Source organism: Erythrolamprus reginae, chromosome Z, assembly GCF_031021105.1.
Source record: "Erythrolamprus reginae isolate rEryReg1 chromosome Z, rEryReg1.hap1, whole genome shotgun sequence".
NCBI classification, from domain to species: domain Eukaryota; kingdom Metazoa; phylum Chordata; class Lepidosauria; order Squamata; family Dipsadidae; genus Erythrolamprus; species Erythrolamprus reginae.
In genome coordinates this window covers 106,211,887-106,234,168 of record NC_091963.1, presented here as the reverse complement: position 1 = coordinate 106,234,168, position 22,282 = coordinate 106,211,887, and the positions used below count along the sequence as shown (strand labels likewise).

The 22,282-nt window shown below is 41.4% G+C and overlaps 2 protein-coding genes across 2 annotated transcripts in view; one reads left to right on the top strand and one right to left on the bottom strand.

Annotated features, from left to right (window-relative positions):
* WIPF2 (WAS/WASL interacting protein family member 2) overlaps positions 1-22,282 on the bottom strand; it is a 119,308-nt gene that overhangs the window by 51,859 nt on the left and 45,167 nt on the right. The gene's annotated exons all lie outside the window — the stretch shown is intronic.
* On the top strand, positions 5,396-16,297 carry LOC139175755 (proline-, glutamic acid- and leucine-rich protein 1-like). Its single transcript, XM_070767017.1, has 11 exons — positions 5,396-5,445; positions 6,296-6,394; positions 6,805-6,857; positions 7,791-7,833; positions 8,987-9,117; positions 12,597-12,764; positions 13,629-13,670; positions 13,816-13,857; positions 13,996-14,040; positions 15,285-15,329; positions 16,191-16,297. Exons 1-11 carry the CDS (start codon positions 5,425-5,427, stop codon positions 16,237-16,239), a joined length of 738 nt encoding a protein of 245 aa, XP_070623118.1. The 5' UTR covers positions 5,396-5,424; the 3' UTR covers positions 16,240-16,297.

Sequence of the window (22,282 nt, the reverse complement as noted above, 5' to 3'; positions counted from 1 at the left end):
GCGAGCAGCGGCCAAAACGGCGCGCGTTGGAGGAGCTCTCCGCAGCCGCCCCATATCCTTGCCACATTCTCCTCTAGCCCTCCGCATCCTTTGCTCCCCGCAGCCACCCCATCCCACTGCCAAAATCCTCCTAGCCTACCGCTTTCTTTGCCCCATCTTGCTGCCAAAAATCACCCCTCCAGATGCTTCCTATGCCGTCCCAAATGCCTCCAAAATTGCCTCCAAACGCTTCCTGTGCCACCCCAAATCACTCCCAAAATCACCCTTCCAGATGCTTCCTATGCCACCCAAATTGCCTCCAAAATCACCCCTCCTAAAGCTTCCTATGATGCTCTAAATTGCTCCCAAAATCACCCCTCCAGATGCTTCCTATGCCACCCCAAATCGCTCCAAAATCACTCCTCCAAAAGCTTCCTATGCCACCCCAAATTGAGGTCCTAACGAAGGCAAATGGATTGAAGAAACGCAGCAAGGAGAAACGAGGCAAAAGCTTTCTATGCCACCCCAAATCAAGGTCCTACCGAAGGCAACTGGATTGAAGAAAGGCAGCAAAGAGAAATGAAGCATTTTGAAAGGAGAGATGATTTGGGGAGCGATTTGGGGTGGCATAGGAAGCATCTGGAGGGGTGGTTTTGGGAGGGATTTGGGGCAGCGTAGGAAGTTTTTGGAGGGGTGATTTTGGGAGCGATTTAGGGTAGCATAGGAAGCATCTGGAGGGGTGATTTGGGAGCGATTTGGGGCAGTGTAGGAAGCTTTTGGAGGGGTGATTTTGGGAGCGATTGGGGGGCATTGGAAGCATCTGGAGGAGTGATTCTTGGAGTAATTTGGGGTGGATTAGGAAGCTTTTGGAGGGATGATTTTAGAGGCAATTTGGTGTGGCATAGGAAGCATCTGGAGGGGTGATTTTGGGAGCAATTTGCGGTGGCGTAGGAAGCTTTTGGAGGGGTGATTTTGGAGGCGATTTGGCACAGACTAGGAAGCTTTTGGAGGGGTGATTTTGGAGGCGATTTGGGGTGGTGTAGGAAGCATCTGGAGGGATGATTTTGGGAGTTATTTGGGGCGATGTAGAAAGCTTTTAGAGGGGTGATTTTGGGAGCGATTTGGGGTGGCATAGGAAGCATCTGGAAGGGTGATTTTGGAAGCAATTTGGGGTGGCATAGGAAGCTTTTAGAGGGGTGATTTTGGAGGTGATTTGGAATGGCACAGGAAGCATATGGACGGGTAATTTTGGGAGCGATTTGGGGTGGCATTCGCCTTCGTTAGAACTTCCATTCCTCGCTTTTCCTGGCTGTCTGTTTCCACTCCGTTAGCCTTCACTTTGTCCGCCCGCCACTTTTTCTTTTAAGCCTCAAGGTTTGGATTTTCTTAATGGGTTTGCAGGCATTTTTTTGCTTTTACATTGATTCCTATGGGGGAAAATGCTCCTATTTATGAACTTTTCTACTTATGAACCTGGTCATGGAAGGAATTAAGTTCATAAGTAAAGGTACCACTGTATATCTCAACAACAGAATATAAGAGCAAAAAATCATGACAATAATCTGAGCTATTCTTCTTCCCACCCCCTTGGGCTTCTGCACATGCTCAGAAAGGAAAAAAGGCAAAAAAACCAAGATGGTGACAGCATGCTCAGTGCCGGAAACTCAGCTTCTGCACATGGTCAGAAGAAAAATAAAAAATAAATTAAAAGAAAAGAAAAGAAAAGAAAGCTGAAAATAAGATGGTGACCATGTGCACAGTGCTGGAAACTTGGCTTCTGCACATGCTCAGAAGGATTTATTTAAAAAAATTCAAAAATAAGATGACGGTGCCCATGGACCAGCACCGACTGATCCAGTTCAGTGATCATCATCAGCAGAACTGGTACGAACCAGGAGGAACCTACGCTTGCTTTGTCCGGCAGGAAAAATGTTAATCTCTGTTTCTCAAAAGAAGCAGCCTCAGAAATCTGGCTAGCTCTTGTGTCTATTTGTTCTGGTAATTGGTTTAACAAGCATCAGCCACTGTATTTGTTCCTTTGATTGACTCTAGTGTTAATTGCTTTCTTTGTAGTTAGGTTTATCCAAAGTTCTTTTTCTATATGGCGAGGGAGTCTTTCCTTAGGCTACCTTATGAGGCAAGTGAGACCAGCTGATATCGTTAAGTAGTGCAAATGGATCCAAGAATTGCTTCTCCTGGGTGTGCTCTTTTTAGAAATCTTAAATGACCTCCCTGCTAAAGGGTTTCACTTTATGAGGAAGTTGATAGTTATAATTGTATTTTAACTATTTAAATTCCTCAAGGTGCTCTGGCACCCAACCTGATTTGTAATTCCAGTTTTGAGGCAGTTCTAATCTAATGATTGTCATTCAGGGCAGGTTTTTGCAAGAAAAGAAGCTTTTTATATTTTTGTACAGGTAATCTGACTGACAACACTTCATTTAGTGACCATTCAAAGTTAGAATGGCATTGGAAAAAGCAACTTATGACCATTTTTCACACTTACGACCATTGCAACAGTCCCACGGTCATGAGAGGCCGGGTGAGAAGTGCCCTTGACGTGGGTAATGTTGAGTTGGCCACAGCCATCCAGTCACATGAAGCACCACAGTTGTGAAATGAATGACACTGCTGTTAAGAATGCTGCAAAACACATAAATGATAACCGGTTGTAAGTGCGAGGACCAGTCAAAAGTGCGAGTACAGTTCAGAAATATTTTTTTTCAGTCCTTTGGACAGGGACTACTCAGAAGGCTGAAAAGGTGATTTTTGACCAGTCCTTGTCCTTTTGACTGCTCCTCGTACTTACAACAATCCTCACATTTTACGTTTTTCACCCTATCTTGTCACCATGATGAAAAGAAGAACCGCGGTTGTGAAATGAGTGACACTATTGTTACTAATGCTGCAATGGGCATAAATGTGAGGATGGTCATAAGTGTAAGGATCCATCATAATTCAGATTTTTCAGCTCTCTGAGTAGTCGCTATGCACGTAGCCATACCGACCTGATCACATGACCAGCTAGCCACACCCACAAATAAGCCATGCCCACATAACCAATTGTTTAAAAAATTGAATCCCATCACCTGCCATAATTCAGGAGATTCTGTCGTATCACATCCCATTTTAAATCTTACTTTCAACCAGATTATAAACAGATTATAGCTACTGATTATACATTCTTTTTCATTTAGAAACTATGATAGTACTGTTAATTTTAGTTCAAAAATTCTGAATGAGGTCTCGCTCAGTTGAAGAGAAACCTCCCTTTTAATGCAATTACAGTAATTGCATCACACTACAACTCCTTTCTGAGTTGTCATTTGTAATATTTGCAAGGTTAATTTTATGTTTTTAGATTGACCGTCACTATTGTAAACTGTCCCACAGATGGTATTCATCATATAAACTCCCGGGATTTGGGTTGCTTACAATGTTACACAAATATAATAAACAAACTTTGGGTGAAGGAAGACAACTGTTTATTTATTTGTCAAAGAAGTATAGAATTATAGTTTGTATTAACCTAAGTAGAAAGTAGTGATAGAAAGGATAAAAGGACAATAGGGCAGGGACTGTAGGCACAATGGTACGCTTATGCGCGCCCCTTACATGCCTCCTTAGGTGCACATTGCAGGTTGTCTCAGCTTTCCATCCTTTCAAGATTGGTAAAATGAGGACCAAATGGCTAGAAGTAATATGCTGACATTGTAAACTGCCCAGAGAATGCTTTGAAGCACTACAAGGAAGCATACAAGTTAAACTTTCCTTCCTCAACTGCTTTTCCCCCTTTTTTCTATCTATAATAATGTGAAGTAATTTGTTTTCATAGCTGCAGAATGATAGCCAGGCCTTACAATCAGATTTTCCAGTGTAAACAGATGGTATTCCTTGATTGTGACTTCCAAAATTAATCACAAATATATGAGTGATCTCACTAAATCATTTCATTTTCTACAAAACAGGCACTATTTTTATTGTTGCCATTTTTTCTGGCAAGTCTGTGGTGTCAGATAATATGGTAAACTGGTTAATATGATGTCACAGTGGTGGCATTATCCTGCAGCAGCCATATGGAATGTTGTGTGGTTGCTTGGTAACTGCATAGAATTTTATTGGCTGAAATATTCCAAGACATTTTTCATTTGGGTCAATGATTGAGGAGGGATGAGCACCATGAGGTGTGTTGGCCCTTCTGCGACCCAAATATTCCTGATTGGAATTACATTGTATTTTGGAAGGCTGGATGGATTCATACTGCCATGCCCAGCTACAGATCAAGAGCTTGGAAAAAGGCAAAGAGTAGAAGATTTATTTCTTTTATTCGAAACAAAGAGGCAAACATTTGCAGAAAGCCTTGGAAAACTCCAAGCAGAACCAGGGAAAGCTGCTTCACACACAATGCCTCGACAATGGTGGAAGCCTGCACCACAACAAGCAGGTATGAAGGTTGGGAAGGGGCCACAAGCCACTCGCACAGCTAAAACAACAGGAGAAAAAGAGATGGAGAAAATTCATTTACTGACTCAAAGAGAAATCTCAGGACCTCTATTTCAAACGGTACAGAATGTTAATGAACCTGGAAACCAACCAAGTGAAGAAAGCTTATTTGCTAGGTTCCTAACAAAAAGACGAAGATTTACAAAAACTCCTGGAAGATTTGCAGCAGAATTAGCTTCTCATTCTGTGGCTGAAAAAACAAGGAACCCTATATTAGATCCCCAGCAGGTTTTTTCTGTTAAGAGGCTTCCCCAAACATCATCTCACTCCATAAAGAAGCGCTCCATTTCAGATCTTTCGACTCAGCTGCCTCCTTCGACTTCTCTGGGTGAGAGTGGTGGGGAACAACCTGGTAAAGTAGTCTTCATTTTAGAATCTGGGGACAGTTCAGCACAACCCACCCACATTAAAAACCTTATTATCAGTGGGCCGGCAAAAGAGAAAGATATTCAAAGTGAAAAAATTACAGAGGAGCTTTTAGAGAATGAACTTGAGTCTCAAGAATCAAAAAAAGAAAACCTTCTTAGACATTTAATAATTGGTGGAAGGAATTCTAAAATGAACACTGACAAGTCTGAAACTTTAAATGAACCATTGCCTGATAATACATTGCCCAATGAAACACACTGGGAGTATCAGGAAGAAACCACTTCTGCTCCCCCTTTTTCTGACTTTTTGTCAAGCACTGAAAACTCTTATCTTCAGGGCGAAATCTTTGAAGCTGAGGTGCAAAAACATTTGCCAAAGCTGATATTTAATGAGCATTTGAGGCCCCTATTTGCCCACTTGATCCGCATCATAAACATGGACTGCAAAGAGCTGACTACCCAGAGATCTTGTGGTCTTCTCATCTCTAGAATAGGTCTGGCAATGCAACTCTTTAATAAGAGAAAATACCTCCAGGAACCAGAAAGCAATATAACTACAGAAAGCTCCAGACAAATGAAGAAACCTTCTGAAGAGGTAAAAACAACTTAAGTAAATAATGCTAAGAGATGCATGAATAGGATTATTACAAGATTTGGTTACCCAGATGTGTATTCTTTCCCCTGCCAGAAAGCCCAACTGACATAAACTGTGCATTCATTTCTGTAAAGACAGTTACTTTTTTGAGTAAAAGCCTTATTAGATTGTTTATAGCGATGTGCCTGCACAAAGACCACTTCTCTGTCTAATTCCCATCTATATATACATGTAAAGTTCTTACAAATTGTGTATCAGCATCTGGGGAGAATAGTGTAAACAGTGATGGGCTACCAAAACCTTTACTACCACACTATGAGTGTGGCTTATGCAGGATGCCCTGCATTTTCTTTTAACATCTTTCAGTGCAAATTGGGTGCTCTAGTGTGGAGCTCCATTTTCGCTACCCCACTGCATTTTCCCTCGTCCATGCAGTAGCCCACCCCTGGGTGTATAGCACAAAGCTAAAGTAGCTAAAACATAAAAACAAGGGAGTTCATTAGAATTAAATCAGAAATTTTGGATGTTTTTGAAAGTTTTGAAAGTTAGAATTTTTAAAGATTATTTTTATGTATATTAATTGGATTAATTGTACTATTGTGTCTTGTATATGCTGTGAGCCACCCTGAGTCCTCGGAGAGGGGAGGCATACATATGCAATTAAACTAAAGTAAACTAATTAATAAAACTGGATTGGTAAAACTGCTGTTGTTTTTAAAAAGTAGGTGGGTCCGAATATAATTTTTTTCTAAGGAAAAGAGCTTTTATGTTAAAATATACAAAGGCTTATCTTTCACTTTACCTCTTTCTCTTTAACCTTTGTTTAACCTCTCTTTGTTTAAACTTGCAGATACCAAAGCAGAGTTTTCTACATTATGTCAACTGGAGGGTGGTTTTTGCAGTGACAATGCCGATACTAGTTGTCATTATAGTGATTTGTGGGATGTGGGTAAGTTAAAATATTTTTCTACAGATCCTTATATTTATAGACCATATTACTGCAGCCAGTATTTAATATAATCTCACCACAGTAAAGGGTGGGATTGGTTTTTCTAAAATTATTGCTAAGAGGAATGAACGGGGGTAATTAAATGGGTGCATTAAGCTTGGATTCATTCAATTCTGAGAGGGAACGTCTGGCCGGGAGGCTCTATTTGCTCCATAAGACCTTCTTATGAGATTGACCGAGATCATGTTGGAGATCCCTCACCTTTTTATAAGCAGAAGATTGAGAAAAAGAAGAATTTCTTATTGAGAAACATAGGAAAAACATTGGTCTCTGTGACAGTCATTGATTCTTTTTCCTCACTGTGAAAAATATTTACATTTGTCTGTCACTTCTGTTTTTGTATTCAACAGATCTGTTGTTATCGAACTAAGAAAGTAACAGATGGAATTTCTCCTGTAAAAAGGTAACTCTTAGAGTAATTTTTGCATATTGTTCAACCGTTTGGAATACCCACCATATATTTGACATCAGTGTAATCAAATGGGTTCAGAAGTATCTCATTAGAAAAGTCTTGCACTCTGCTGTACACAATAGAATTCCTAATGCTACTGAACTCAAACTTATTTTTTTTGGATGAGTTAGAAGTGTGTCGCTTGTTGTCAGACCTAGGTATTGCATACAAACTTCTGCATAGTCATGTTTTACCTGTAAATGACTTTTTCTGTTTTAATCGCAATATGTGCATGAACAACTCAATGTAAATCGTTCTAAACTTGACTATATAAAATAGGAATTCTGTAATAGAGTTGACAAAGTCTGGAATGCCCTATCTGATTCAGTTGTCTCAGCTATAAATTTTCACAGTTTCAGTCATAATTTGATTTCTGTGGATCTTAGTCCATACACACTTAAATGGTCAGTAGAAGGGGCATGTATGAATGCACTAACATCACTATTGACCTTATTTTCCCCTCAACTGCCTTTACATGTTGCGAGTGGCAGGCCCTCGGGGACAGGCTCGTTCAGGCTTCGGAATGCCTCCAGCCAAGGGGAAAAGTCTGGCAGGTCCTGGTGGATGGGCTTGTTCAGGCTCCGGAGCACCACCGCCCCCCAAGGAAAGGCGGGCTCCCACCCAACTCTGGGGCTGAGCCGCCAGCCTCCCGCTGGGGGCTGCCAGGTGGCTTCGGCAACATTCGATGTATAAGATGCATCCAATTTTTAAATCACCATTTGGAGGTAAAAATGTGTATCTTATACACTTTGAGACTTTCAATTATTTTCAGTGCTAAATAAACATAAAAGTTCAAAAATTCAGGACGACATTCCTGCCAACTACGCCAAAAATAAGTAAAAGCCTAAAGATCTCACTTTTTTCTCTTTAATTGTTTTCTTTAAGTACAATTCTGGATACACAGAAGGAAGAAACACCTGGAAAACAGGTATGTAAGTGCAGAAGCAACCACTGGTGATCTGACTATATTCAGTTTTCTTTTTGGATCTGATAAAAATGGCTCCACATTCCCATAAGTATTACAGAAAATAATAATAGTAATAACAAGAACAACAAGAACAACAACAACAACACAAAAGTGGGATACCAAATCTCATTATAACCTGGAAAGATAAATCTATTAAATATGGATGACTTTAAAAGATATGCGAAATATATATGGTTAGAAATAGTTAGGCATATAATACATAGATTAGGGAAACGTATAGACTAGGGAAGATTATCACACTGCAGGAATGAATTAAGTAAAAATATAAAAAATGGACTGAAGCACGGCAGCATAATTTAGGTAGAAAAACAGTAAAGAGAAATTTAGATAGCTATAGCATTTTGAATTCAAATGAAAGCGAAAATAATTTATGAAATCCTGATGATAGAATTTGAAAATGACAATAAAAAATTTATACCCCCTCCCCCCAAAAGAAATAGTTAGGCATATTGGAAATAGATAACATCTTGAATGGAAAAGTGAAACAGTCAATGCAAAAGGGACAGCAAAATATTAAAATGAAAGCTGAATGCTGGAAACATAATTAAATCCATTAATACATGGGCAGTTCCCCGAAAAGAATACCTTTTTATTGTTTTGGCCTTATCATGGATGGGGTGCAGGAGGTGGGACGGGGAACGAGACACCTGTCTTACTGGAATCTGGCAGCTCTGTGGCATCCCTCAGTCGATCTGTTTAGTTCCAGCTCCAGCTGGAATAGAATAGAATAGGAAGCTCATTAGCAGAGCAGCTATTGCCCTGGCTGGGGTTTGGAAGCCGCAGGGCTGGAGTTTAGGGTGGTGGGGGAGAGAAAGAGAAAGAAAGAAAAAAAGACAGAGTTTGGGCTGCATGCAAAGAAGCCCGCAGAAGTCTTTCTTTCTTTCTTTCTCTCCCCCACCCCCAAATTCAACTCTGTGGCTTTCAGACCCCCACCCAAGGCAGCAGCTGATCTATGATTGCGCTTCCTGCTCAGGAAGAACCTCCATTCCAGGATTTGGAATTTGAATCTGAGATATAAATAAATGATAATGAACCACAAATATTAAAACCTCTGAAGTTTTATAACTTTTTCACATCTTTTCCTCATGTTTAGATTTCAGAATCTTCTTTCTACAACCGTGATTGGCTTAACGATATGTATCGACCTCCTCCTGATCAACTTCTTAAAAAATTTCATGAAGAATCCTCCGAAGAGGAAATGATATTCAATCGTGAAAGTGCAAGGTATTTTTCTTTTCTTTTTTCCTCACTTGGCACATATCACAAGAAAGAAATTCACAAAACATGATGATAGTGATGATGATGAGGAGGATGCATTTAATCAAGTCCAACCAACTCTTGGCAATTCTATGGACCAGGTCTCGCCACATTTCCTATCTTGCACTACTTCCTTGAGTTTTTGTCTATTCTGGTTGATCTCTGGCTTTGATAGTGTCCAGGCACCATGTTCTTTGATAGCCTGGCTTCCTTTTACTGCTGATTCTTCCAAATGCATTCTCCAGCGAACTCCTCTGCATGAGATGACCAAAGTAAAACTAGAGAGGTAATCATTCCATTCTGAAACCTACAGAACATCTTTATATTTTTCATTACAAAATTGTGGAACAAATTTGGATTTGTTCAACTGAGATCATTACAATCCACTTTATATGGGGCTGACTTTGAAGATCACTTCAACTACCCTTGAAGGCAACTCAGGAGCTACAACCGGCCCCCAAAGTCATAGTACATGCAGCCCTAGGTTGTCAATCTTACAATCACTGTTGTATGAGCTGTGTTGGCTCCCAGTTTTCTTTTGGGGGTAATTCAAGCTCCTGGTTGTCACTTTTAAATCCCTTTGTGACAGGGATCAGAATATTGGTAGGATCACTTCTCCCTGACAGCATCTGCCCTTCCTACCAGATCGGACAGGTAGTTATGCTCCAGGTCCTTTCCTGGAGTCTTGCCATCCAGTGGGAGGTGTGTCTTTTTCTCTGGCTGTCCCTACTTTATGAAGCACTCTTTCCCCAAAAGATTGAGCAAACCCAGGTGCAGGGATAGAAAAGAACATGTGAAGCCGGTGGTGAAACATCTCAAAGGAAGGACTGCAGACCACTGTTCCCTGTAGGCTGCGCGCGTGAACACGCGCGCGCCCCAAAACACCCCCCACGCAGTCCCCATCCCTCTGCCAGCCCACGGGGGTGGGGTGGGGGCGGGAAGGCGCCGGCAGTAGAAGGCGCTGCCCCCCGCCCACCCGATCCGCCCATTCTCCTCTTCTTCCAGCGAAAGAAAAGCGCGGAAGCTGCCTGCTTGAGCCTCGCGTTGCTCCACCCCGCTTCGTCCTGCCTGTCATCCTCCGTTGTGTTTTCAGGGGGGAAGCGGCGGGAAAGCCCTGTGCCGGCCAGGAAAGCCAGCTTTGCTTTCCGTGAAAGCAGCGCACCTTTTAAACATGCTCCTTTCCTGCACCTCTTTCCTGGGGGGGGGAGTGGCCTCCCCCCCCCAGGAAAGAGTTGCAAGAAAGCAGCGTGTTTAAAAGGCGTGCTGCTTTCACGGAAAGCAAAGCCGGCTTTCCTGGCTGGCACAGGGCTTTCCTGCCGCTCTCCCCCGAAAACACAACGGAGGTCCAGGATGACAGACGAAGTTGGGTGGAGCAACGCGAGGCTCAAGCTGGTGGCGGAAGACCTCCGTTGTGTTTTTGGCTGGGGGGGCAGGAGGGCCTTCCTGGCTTTCCCGGGCAGCTGGCTTGAGCCTTGTGCTGGTCAGCAAAGCCGGAGACGTGGAGAGAAAGGAAAGAGAGGGAGGGAAAGAGGAGAGGAAAGAAGGAGGGAGGGAGGTAAGGAAGGGAGAGAAAAGTGAACGAGAGGGAGAGAGAAAGGGAGGAAGAGAGGAAGGCAGGAAGAGATAAATATAAAGGGAGAGAAGGAGAAAAAGAGGGAGGGGAAGGAAGGAAAAGAGAGAGAGAAAGAGAAAAAAGTGGAAGGAAGAGAGAAGGAAAGGAAGGAAGGGAGAGAGAGAGAAAGTGAAAGAGAGAGAAGATAGGAAGGAAGAGAGAGTAAGAGAGAGCAAGAAAGAAAGAGTGAGAGAAGAGAGGAAGGAAGAGAGTGAGAGAGAGGAAGAAAGCAAGAGAGAGAGAGGAGTGGAAGGAAGAGAGAGGGAGAGAGAAATGATAGAAAAAAGGGGAGGAGAAAGAGAAATGAGAAAATGATTGAGGTAGAGAATGACAGGAAAGAGATAGAAACAGAGAGAGAAGTGACTCTTGATTTAAAGCATGTTGTAAAAGCACTTAAATAATAACAGAGAAAAAAAACCCAGCCCTCACCTGGATTTGCTGGTTGTTTTAGTTTTAATAGTAATAGAGTTTGGTTTTGTTTTATTATTAATTTCTTTTAATAGAAAAGTAGGGATTTATTATATTTGTTTATTTATTTATTCATCCATCCATCCATCCATCCATCCATTCATTCATTTATTCATACTTCTATGCCGCCCAGTCCCAAGGGGACTGCCACTCAGACACTATACTTTTCTGCCCACCCCCCAAAAAAATTAGAGGGAACATTACTGCAGACCCTAGTTTCTGTTTTCATTTTATGGTTTATTAATTTTGTTTAAGTTGGACAGCCATACAAATATTTCTTATAGAGGTAAAAGTGTGGCATTCCACAGAAATGCTTACTTTCTTCTTCCATTGAAAAAAGTCACAACATACCTATAAGAATGAAGAAATGTATGCAATTGCAGATGTTTCCCCTGTTGATTGCAAAATTTGGATGCTCTCTTCATATACTGCTTCTGTAGTTTGCTGGGGACACCAATTAGCTTTTCTGACCATTTTTTTCTAGACATGGGCACACACCACTGCAGAGCTAATATATGTAATATTCTTTTGAAAATAGGTTTGTTTAAAAACCATCTGGTACAAGGCTTATATGTGAAGAAAAAACCATACAAGTTGAAAAATTGTTAGATTTTATTGGTGTACAACAGACTATAATTTCTGTGCTTCTTTATTTATCAGATCTCCTCAGCCTTTACCTATGGCAATAACATAAGTTACTACAGTCCATATAGTCCAAACTATTACTAATGTTGTCTTCCTGTTTAAAATTTTGAGCACCACATCAATTCTTCTACATTTTTGTTGAAATGAAATTATTAGAAAATTTTAGAGTACACTATTGAGTAACAGCAGAGTTTAAAACATTGGAAGAATACTTATGATATTAAATTGAAAATTTTATTTTTCAATATATATTTTTATTTATATATACAGTATATTAGACTATTATAGGACATTACCTGCAATTATGTATTTTATTTTTAAATGTAACTATATTTTCGTGATATTTTAGTAATCCAAAAGTAGAAATATAATCACTCAATCAATTAATACTTTAGAAACAGCTACATTTGATAAAGACCCAGTTATTGCAGTGGTTTAGATACCATGCTAGAAACCAAGAGATGATAAGTTCTAGTCTCACCTTGGGCATTAAGCAATGGCAAACCACTTCCGAAATGTTTCCAAAAAAACCACAGGGACAGTCCAGACATTTGCCAGAAGTCAACATTGATATGAAGGCATGCATAAAAACAATGATTGTTAAACAAATAAATGTACAAAAAATATTTATGTAGATCCCTCAAAACTATTTAATACCATCTGAGTGCTGGACCAATTAAACAAACTTGGATTAATTTCTGTTTCTGCTTTATCTTCCTAGAAAGTCAATACCATCAATAGCAACTGGACCTCCACCTCCAACTCCACCTCCAGCTCCACCTTCCACCCCTGTCTCAGCTCCAAAGCCAGGATCAGAACCAGCACCAGCACCAGCTCCACCTCCACCTCCACCTCCACCACCTGTTAAAAAGGCCAGTTCAAAGAAAGTGTGAGTATCTTTAGAATTATATATGTGGGATAGAGTAGAGCCTGTTAAAATGCCAGTGGGATAGAGTAGAGCCTGTTAAAATGCCAATTGAAAGTGAGTATCTGTAGAGTTATATGTGTGGGATAGTATTTATACTTGAAGGTAGATCCACCCATAGATTCTGATTGATTCATTTTATGAAAGAGCCATGGTGGCACAGTGGTTAGAATGCGGTATTGCAGGCTAACTCAATTGCTCAGTGCCAGGAGTTCCTTCCTGACCGGCTCAAGATTGATTCAGCCTTCCATCCTTCCAGTGTCATTAAAATGAAGATTCAGGTTGTTGGGGGCAATAGGTTGACTCTGTAAACTGTTTAGAGAGAGCTCTAAAGCACTGTGAAACAGTATATAAATCTTGGTGCTACGGATATTGAATTTCTTAATCTTATTTATATAAATTGATTATGCTTCATCGTTGCTATGCTAAGGAAGGCCACTCAAAATTCCTAGTCCTATCTATAGGCAAGAAAGTTGACCTGGACTAATATATGGTTTAATTTCTTTAGATTGGAATTCGTGGTAGCCCCGTTCCAGAGGACAATTTATCTACAGCATGTTTCTTAATCACAAAATCTTTAAAATGAGTGGATGCTGTCTCCCAAAATTCCCTAGCCAGCCATGCTTAATATTAACATCTTAAAGCTCTTTGAGAAAATATAAAATCTATATCTAAAGTCTAAAACGTCCTTGCATTTTAAGACATTTGAAAAGGAATGAGCCATTATCCTCCCGAGAAAAATGTATCCCTGGGAAGGATGCAATCTCAATTGTAACAAACTTCTTTTTAACTTCTGTCCTGTTAAAACACCTTTCTCTTTTTTGTCAGGTCTGAAAAAGAGAAACCCACTAGTGAGACATCACCAGCTGAGTGAGTAGTAAAAGTCTCCCAAGGATTGTTATTTAACTTAAAACTTGTTTCCTTCAAGATATTTCCTGGGAAGGAGACAATCTTAGCTGCAGCAGAATTCTTTTTAATTTCTGTTGTGTTAAAACACCTTTCTCTTTTTTGTCAGGTCTGAAAAAGAGGCACCTAGTAGTGAGGAATTACCAACTGAGTAAGTAGTAAATGTATCTCAAGGATTGTTATTTAACTTAACTTTTTCCCTCCAAAATATTTCCTGGGAAGGAGACAATCTTGGCGGTAGCAGAATTCTTTTTAACTTCTGTTAAAACACCGTTCCCTTCTTTGTCAGGTCTGAAAAAGAGGCACCCGAGAGTGAAGCTACACCAAAGACTGAGTGAGTAGTACAGTCTGTCAAGGGCTCTTCTTTAACTTTAACTGGATTTAAGACAGTTGACCTAGTCCTAATGAACCAAGATTGCAAGATATCCCCTAACCTCTCCCATCCCCCAGCTCCCAGTGTGGAGTAGGCAACAAAACAGGGGAAACCTAAAAGGCAGTGTCGCTGCAAAAAAATTATACCCGGTCCCCGAAAGTAAACCAATAGTCACATTGAGATAAGGAGAGGGTGAGCGGGTACCTGCAACACGGCTGACAAATCAGTTCAAAAAGGAGGGGCGAGCGGTGAGCCCATCCCTTATGTAGGACATTTTTTAGTAATTGAACACATTTCAGATTCTAAGAGCATTCTGAATTAAAATTTTAAATTGGGGGAAGCAGAACTAGCAAGCAGAGGATGCCTCCTAGTTCTAGCACTCACTAACCAGGTTGAAACTACAAGGCAAAAAGCAGCATTCTTCCCAGACTGTCCCATTTCCCAAACCCAAATGAGAGTTTCTAGCTGAGTGCAGGAAACTACCCAAAATAATTTGCTGCCCATATTTGAGCATCAGAGAGTGCCTCCTTCCCAGAGAGGCTTCATTTATTTTGGTGCACATTAAGGGAGATTTTATGAAATCTTCTCACACTCTTCAGTGTAGATAAAGGGAGTTAATGATGCTACAAAACTGATTTGCTTGCTGGTACAATAGAGATGGGGAAGTGCCTTGCTCAATGATTTGTGGATTGACCTCTTCTGCCACAAATTTTATTGACCAGCAATCTCTATTCCAACCTGACTGCGAGTTTGATAAAATTCTGAAAGACAGAGAAAGCAAGTCCTAAGCATTAATACTTGGAAGGAAAAGACTAAAATGGTAGCTCTACTGCTTTAGGAACCTATACAAAAAGCAAGCTTTCATACAAGCAATAACGGATGCAGCACAGGCAGTTCTTGAGACTCCTAGAGTGGTCCATGTTATATCACTGCAACTGACAGCTGCCCGGGTTGCTTGTTTGTTTCTGAGTGCAATCAAAAGAGTTGGTTATTACTCTTAAAGCCCCGCATGACATAGGTCCAGGCTATTTGAGGAACGGTCTTGTTCCTCTGAGGTTGGCCCACTCCACTCATGTCATCAGAGGAGGTAAGTGGCAATTAAATCGAATAAATAAACAGATATATAACTAGGGCAAGCTGACCAAGTGATAAAATTTTCAATTGCTGCCAGAAAAATACTTAAATTCTGGTATTTCTTTTACCAGGGCTTCCGAAACAGAGGAAGGAACTGAAGCCACTTCAAAGAAAACGTAAGTAACTTCAGGGTGCAAGTCAGGAGTATTTCTCTTTAAGAATTTTTGAAGTGATTCAGAATACATGATAAGATATTTAATGTCTAAAACATTTCATAATCTTGTCATTTCATTTCACTGTTCAACTGTAGAAAGGAAAAGTATTTTACTCCTAAGTACATTTACATTTAGATGCCAGAATAAGAATTCTACCAAACACGGTTTATTAGGAATAAGCGGTACCGTTTTTTAAAGTTGCACCCATTGTATTCCTCCTATTGAAATACAGTATTTTATTTAGCACAGATGCTTGTTTACAGGGTTACAGAAATAGTCACACATTTAATTTATTCATTAAACAAATGGATATAATTGTCCAACTCACATATACATAATTCCAGTGGCTTATAACATTTATTTAACCCTTTCATTGAAACTTGTCAAAAAAGATAAGCCGTCACACAGCATTTCTTTCCCGAGTCTTTTTGGAAGGCCAATACGAGGCCTCTGGAAATGTACTGCTCATCTTAGGGCTTCATCTCTCCCTTTCCCTAGCCTTACCATAGATAGAAAGTGATGCTGCCAGACCCAAAGTAGCTATTGGGAGAAGATTCTATGGGTGGTTACCGAGGCCTTTTCTCTTAGAGCAAATGATTGTGATGCAGTTCTGAAATACTGAAATTCTTGCTCTTCTCAGAAAAATATTGGCATCTCAATACATGGATATTACTTTAGAAGAATATGAGATTAAGGGTACTGTATCTGAGATTATGTGTACTGTATCTATTATAATAATAGCTGGACAAAAGTTGAACAGACTTATTAGAAGAATATGTACTTTTATAAGTACATCATCTTTTATACCTTTTATATCTACAGAAGTTCAGAAGAGGGGGAGGAAGAAGACGAAGAAGAGGAAGAAGACTAATCCAATTTGTCGAAAACATTGAATATTATTGTATATAGTATTGGATTATTAAATACATTTTACATGCACTTTTTAAATGTTATCTTTATCCTGAGGTTTAAAATCATTTCAGAATAGCTATTCGCCCATTGGGGGCAACTGCAATGTGTTGGGCTAAGATTCTCATTATTCATGTGACCAGTAATGGGCAGCCAAAATTTTTACCATGGGTATGGTTTAATGGTCATGTGACTGGATAGCAGTTGCTTGCAGGCCATGTGATCATGTGGGAATGGCTTGAACGATCAAGTGAACTGTTAAGTCCTCGACTTATAACCTTACCAGTGTTGCTCGCTGGGATGACAATTTGCTTTGTGTTTCCTGCACTCTCCTTCCTGGGTCACCCTTTACCCACCTTAGGCTGGGTACCTAGATGAATGGGTGCTGCCAGAAGCATAAATGCTGCCAGCGCTGCTTCTACCCACTCCTTCTGCTTGCACCTCAGACGGAGGGTGATTTTGGGAGCGATTTGGGATGGCATAAGAAGCATCTGGAGGGGTGATTTTGGGAGCTACTTCGGGTGGCGTAGGAAGCATCTGGAGGGGTGATTTTGGGAACAATTTGGGACGGAGTAGGAAGCTTTTAGAGGGGTGATTTTGGGAGCGATTTGGGGTGGCATAGGAAGTATCTGCAGGGGTGATTTTGGGAGCGATTTGGGGTGGCATAGGAAGCTTTTAGAGGGGGTGATTTTAAAGGCGATTTGCGGCAGCGGAGGAAGCTTTTGGAGGGGTGATTTTGGAGGCAATTTGGAATGGCACAGGATGCATCTGGAGGGGTGATTTTAGGAGCAATTTGGGGTGGTGTTAGCCTTCGTTAAGACCTCCATTCCTTGCTTTTCCTGGCTGTCCGTTTCCACTCCATTAGCCTTCACTTTGCCCGCCCGCCACTTTTTTTTTTAAGCCTTAAGGTTTGGATTTTCTTTCTTTCTTTATTTATTATTTGGATTTGTATGCCGCCCCTCTCCGAAGACTCGGGGCGGCTCACAACAATGGGTTTGCATGCATTTTTTTGCTTTTACATTGATTCCTATGGGAAAAATGCTCCTACTTATGAACCTTTTTACTTATGAACCTGGTCATGGAAGGAATTAAATTCATAAGTAGAGGTACCACTGTATATCTCAACAACTAATATAAGAGCAAAAAATCATTGCAATAATCTGAGCTATTCTTCTTCCCATCCCCTTGGGCTTGTGCACATGCTCAGAAAGGAAAAAACTAAAAAAACAAGATTGCGACAGCATGCTCAGTGCCAGAAACTCAGCTTCTGTACATGGTCAGAAGAAAAATAAAAAATAAATTTAAAAAAATTAAAAGAAAAGAAAGAAAGCTGAAAATAAGATGGTGACCATGTGCACAGTGCTGGAAACTTGGCTTCTGCACATGCTCAGAAAAATTTATTTAAAAAAATTCAAAAATAAGATGATGGTGCCCATGGACCGGCACCGACTGGTCCAGTTCAGTGATGGCATTGTGACATCATCAGCAGAACCGGTATGAACCAGGAGGAACCTATGCTTGCTTTGTCCGGCAGGAAAAATGTTAATCTCTGTTCCTCAAAAGAAGCAGCCTGGCTAGTTCTTGTGTCTATTTGTTCTGATAATTGGTTTAACAAGCATCAGCTACTGTATTTGTTCCTTTGATTCACTCTAGTGTTAATTGCTTTCTTTGTAGTTAGGTTTATCTAAAGTTCTTTTTCTATATGGCGAGGGAGTCTTTCCTTAGGCTATCTTATGGGGCAAGTGAGACCAGCTGATATTTTTAAGTAGTGCAAAAGGATCTAAGGATTGCTCCTCCTGGGCACTGTTCCCTGTAAGCTGCACATGTGAGCACGCGCGCTCCAAAATACCCCCGCGCGCACCCTTTTCCTCAGTCGCGTGCTCCCCATCCCTCTGCCAGCCCATGCTGGGGGTGAGGAGGCGCGGGCAGTAGAAGGGAGCCGCAGCTGCCCCTGCCTTTCCATGGTGCCTCCGGCCCCCTCGCGCTCCTGGCCTCTCAGCCCTGCCCCCCGCCCGCCTGATCGGCCCCCTCTCCTCCTCCTCTGCCCCCTGCCTTGGGGCACGACTTCTCTCGCGGCGGCTGTGGCTGCGGCTTCAGCTCCTCACGACGAAAGCGCTCCCAGCCAGGGGGCTGCGAGAGGGGCGGGGCGGGCTTTCCCAAAATGGATGGAGAAAGCCCTCTCTCGCAGCCCCCTGGCTGGGAGCGCTTTTGCTGCAAGAGAGGGCTTTCCCCGTCCATTTCAGGAATGCCCGCCCCGCCCCTCTCGCAGCCCCTTCGCTGGGAGCGCTTTCATCCCAGACTTCCAGCAAGGGGGCTGCAGTAGAGGCAGGGCAGGCGTTCCTGAAGCCCAGCCGACTTTTCCCTGCTGCCGGAGCCGTTTTTTCTTTATGGCGCAAAGCCACACAGTCCCGGGCGCTGGGGATGTCTGGGAGGGTGAGGGAGTTGATGGTTGCTGCCTCTTAGCTGCAGAGCCGGGCGGAGGCGAAGACAACGGTGCCCTCCACTCTCTCTCCATCTCTCTTTCTCTCTCTCTCTTTCTCTCTGTTGCCGGCGTGGTGAACGAGAGAGAGAGAGAGAGAGAAAAAGGAGGGGAGAGAGAATGAGAGAGAAAGAAAGCAAGAGAGAAAGAGAGGGAAAGAAAGCAAGAGAGAGAGAAAGAGGGGGGAAGGAGGGAGAGGGAAAGACATAGAAAGAGGGAAGGAGGGAGAGAGAAAGAGCAAAAAAGAGAGGAAGGAAAGAAGGAAAAGAGAAAGGAAGAGGGATGGAGAGAGAGAGGGAAAGAAAGATGAAGGAAGGGAGAGAGAGAAAGGGGGAGGGAGAGATAGAAAGGAGGGATAGGGGGTAGTTAGATAGGGAAAGGGAAAAGGAAGTGCTTGGAGAAAGGCAGAGGGAAAGATAGAAAGGAAAGAGGGAGGGAGAGATAAAAAGGAAAGAGGGAGGGAGGAAAGGGAGGGAGAGATAGAAAGGAAAGAGGGAGAAAGGAAAGAGGGAGGAAAGAGGGAGGGAGAGATAGAAAGGAAAGAGGGAGAAAGGAAAGAGGGAGAGAGGAAAGAGGGAGGGAGAGATAGAAAGGAAAGAGGGAGGGAGAAAAGAGGGAGGGAGAGATACAAAGGAAAGAGGAAGGGAGGAAAGAGGGAGGGAGAGATACAAAGGAAAGAGGGAGGGAGAGTTGGAAAGGAGGGAGAGGGGGGTAGTAGCCAGTAGGATAGGGAGAGGGAAAAGGAAGGGCTTGGAGAAAGGCAGGGGGAGAGAAAGATAGAAAGGAAAGAGGGAGGGAGAGATACAAAGGAAAGATGCAGGGAGAGATAGAAAGGAAAGAGGGAGGGAGGAAAGAGGGAGAGAGAGAAAGGAAAGAGGGAGGGAGGAGAGAGGGAGGGAGGAAAGAGGGAGGGAGACATAGAAAGGATAGAATTATGGATGCAAGAACTCGCTCATGTGTGATAGCGCACGCCCACACTTACTTTCTTTCTTTCTTTCTTTCTTTCTTTCTTTCTTTCTTTCTATCTTTATTTATTTATTTATTTATACTTATATGCCGTCCAGTCCCAAAGGGACTGCCGCTCAGACACTATACTTTTCCGCTCACCCCGAAAAAAAATTAGAGGGAACACTGCTCCTGGGTGTGCTCTTTTTTGGAGACCTTAAATGACCTCCCTGCTAAAGAGTTTAACTTTATGAGCAGGTTGATAAGTTATCATTGCATTTTAACTATTTAAATTCCTCAAGGTGCTCTGGAACCCAACCTGATTTGTAATTCCAGTTTTCAGGCAGTTCTAATCTAATGATTGTTATATAGGGCAGCTTTTTGCAAGCAAAGAAGCTTTTTGTATTTTTGTACAGATAATCCTTGACTTACAACACTTCATTTAGTGACCATTCAAAGTTACAATGGCATTGGAAAAAGCAACTTATGACCATTTTTCACACTTATGACCATTGCAACAGCCCCACGGTCATGAGAGGCCGGGTGAGGAGAAGTGCCCCTTGACGTGAGTAATGTTGAGTTGGCCACAGCCATCCAGTCACATGAAGCACCACAGTTGTTAATCACACTGCTGTTAAGAATGCTGCAAAAGACATAAATGATAACCGGTTGTAAGTGCGAGGACCAGTCAAAAGTGCGAGTACTGTTCAGAAATCACTTTTTTCAGTCCTTTAGACAGGGACTACTCAGAGGGCTGAAAAGGTGATTTTTGACCAGTCCTTGTCCTTTTGACTGGTTCTCGTACTTACAACAATCCTCACATTTTACGTTTTTCACCCTATCTCGTCACCATGATGAAAAGAAGAACCACAGTTGTGAAATGAGTGACACTATTGTTAATAATGCTGCAATGGGCATAAATATGAGGATGGTCATAAGTGTAAGGATCCATCATAATTCAGATTTTTCAGCTCTCCGAGTAGTCCCTATGCAAGTAGCTATGCCGACCTGATCACATGACCAGCTAGCCATACCCACAAATAAGCCATGCCCACATAACCAATTGTTTAAAAAATTGAATCCCATCACCTGCCATAATTCAGGAGATTCTGTCACATCACATTTTAAATCTTACTTTCAACCAGATTATAAACAGATTATAGCTACTGATTATACATACTTTTTCATTTAGAAACAATGATAGTACTGTTAATTTTAGTTCAAAAATTCTGAATGAGGTCTCGCTCAGTTGAAGAGAAACCTCCCTTTTAATGCAATTACAGTAATTGCATCCACTACAACTCCTTTCTGAGTTGTCACTTGTAATATCTGCAAGGTTAATTTTATGTTTTTAGATTGACCATGACTATTGTAAACTGTCCCATAGATGGTACTCATCATATAAACTCCCAGGATTTGGGTTGCTTGCAATGTTACACAAATATAATAAACAAACTTTGGGTGAAGGAAGACAACTGTTTATTTATTTGTCAAAGAAGTATAGAATTATAGTTTATATTAACCTAAGTAGAAAGCAGTGATAGAAAGGATAAAAGGACAATAGGGCAGAGACTGTAGGCACAATGGTGCGCTTATGCGCGCCCTTACATGCCTCCTTAGGTGCAAAACTTATCTTCAGTGCAAAATCTTTGAAGCTGAGGTGCAAAAACATTTGCCAAAGCTGATATTTAATGAGCATTTGAGGCCCCTATTTGCCCACTTGATCCGCATCATAAACATGGACTGCAAAGAGCTGACTACCCAGAGATCTTGTGGTCTTCTCATCTCTAGAATAGGTCTGGCAATGCAACTCTTCAATAAGAGAAAATACCTCCAGGAACCAGAAAGCAATATAACTACAGAAAGCTTCAGACAAATAAAGAAACCTTCTGAAGAGGTAAATAATGCTAACAGATGCATGAATAGGAGTATTACAAGATTTGGTTACCCAGATGTGCATTCTTTCCCCTCCCAGAAAGCCCAACTGACATAAATTGTGCATTCATTTCTGTAAAGACAGTTACTTTTTTGAGTAAAAGCCTTATTAGATTGTTTATAGTAATGTGCCTGCACAAAGACCACTTCTCTGTCTAATTCTCATATCTATATACAAGGATAAGAAACATGTAAAGTTCTTACAAAATGTGTATCAGCATCTGGGGAGAATAGTGTATACAGTGATGGGCTACCAAAACCTTTACTACCACACTGTGGGTGTGGCTTATGCAGGATGCCCTGCATTTTCTTTTAACATCTTTCAGTGTAAATTGGGTGCTCTAGTGTGGAGCTCCATTTTCGTTACCTCACTGCATTTTCCCTCATCCATGCAGTAGCCCACCCCTGGGTGTATAGCACAAAGCTAAAGTAGCTAAAACATAAAAACAAGGGAGTTCATTAGAATTAAATCAGAAATTTCGGATATTTTTGAAAGTTTTGAAAGTTAGAATTTTTAAAGATTATTTTATGTATATTAATTGGATTAATTTTACTATTATGTCTTGTATATGCTGTGAGCCACCCTGAGTCCTTGGAGTGGGGAGGCATACATATGCAATTAAACTAAAGTAAACTAATTAATAAA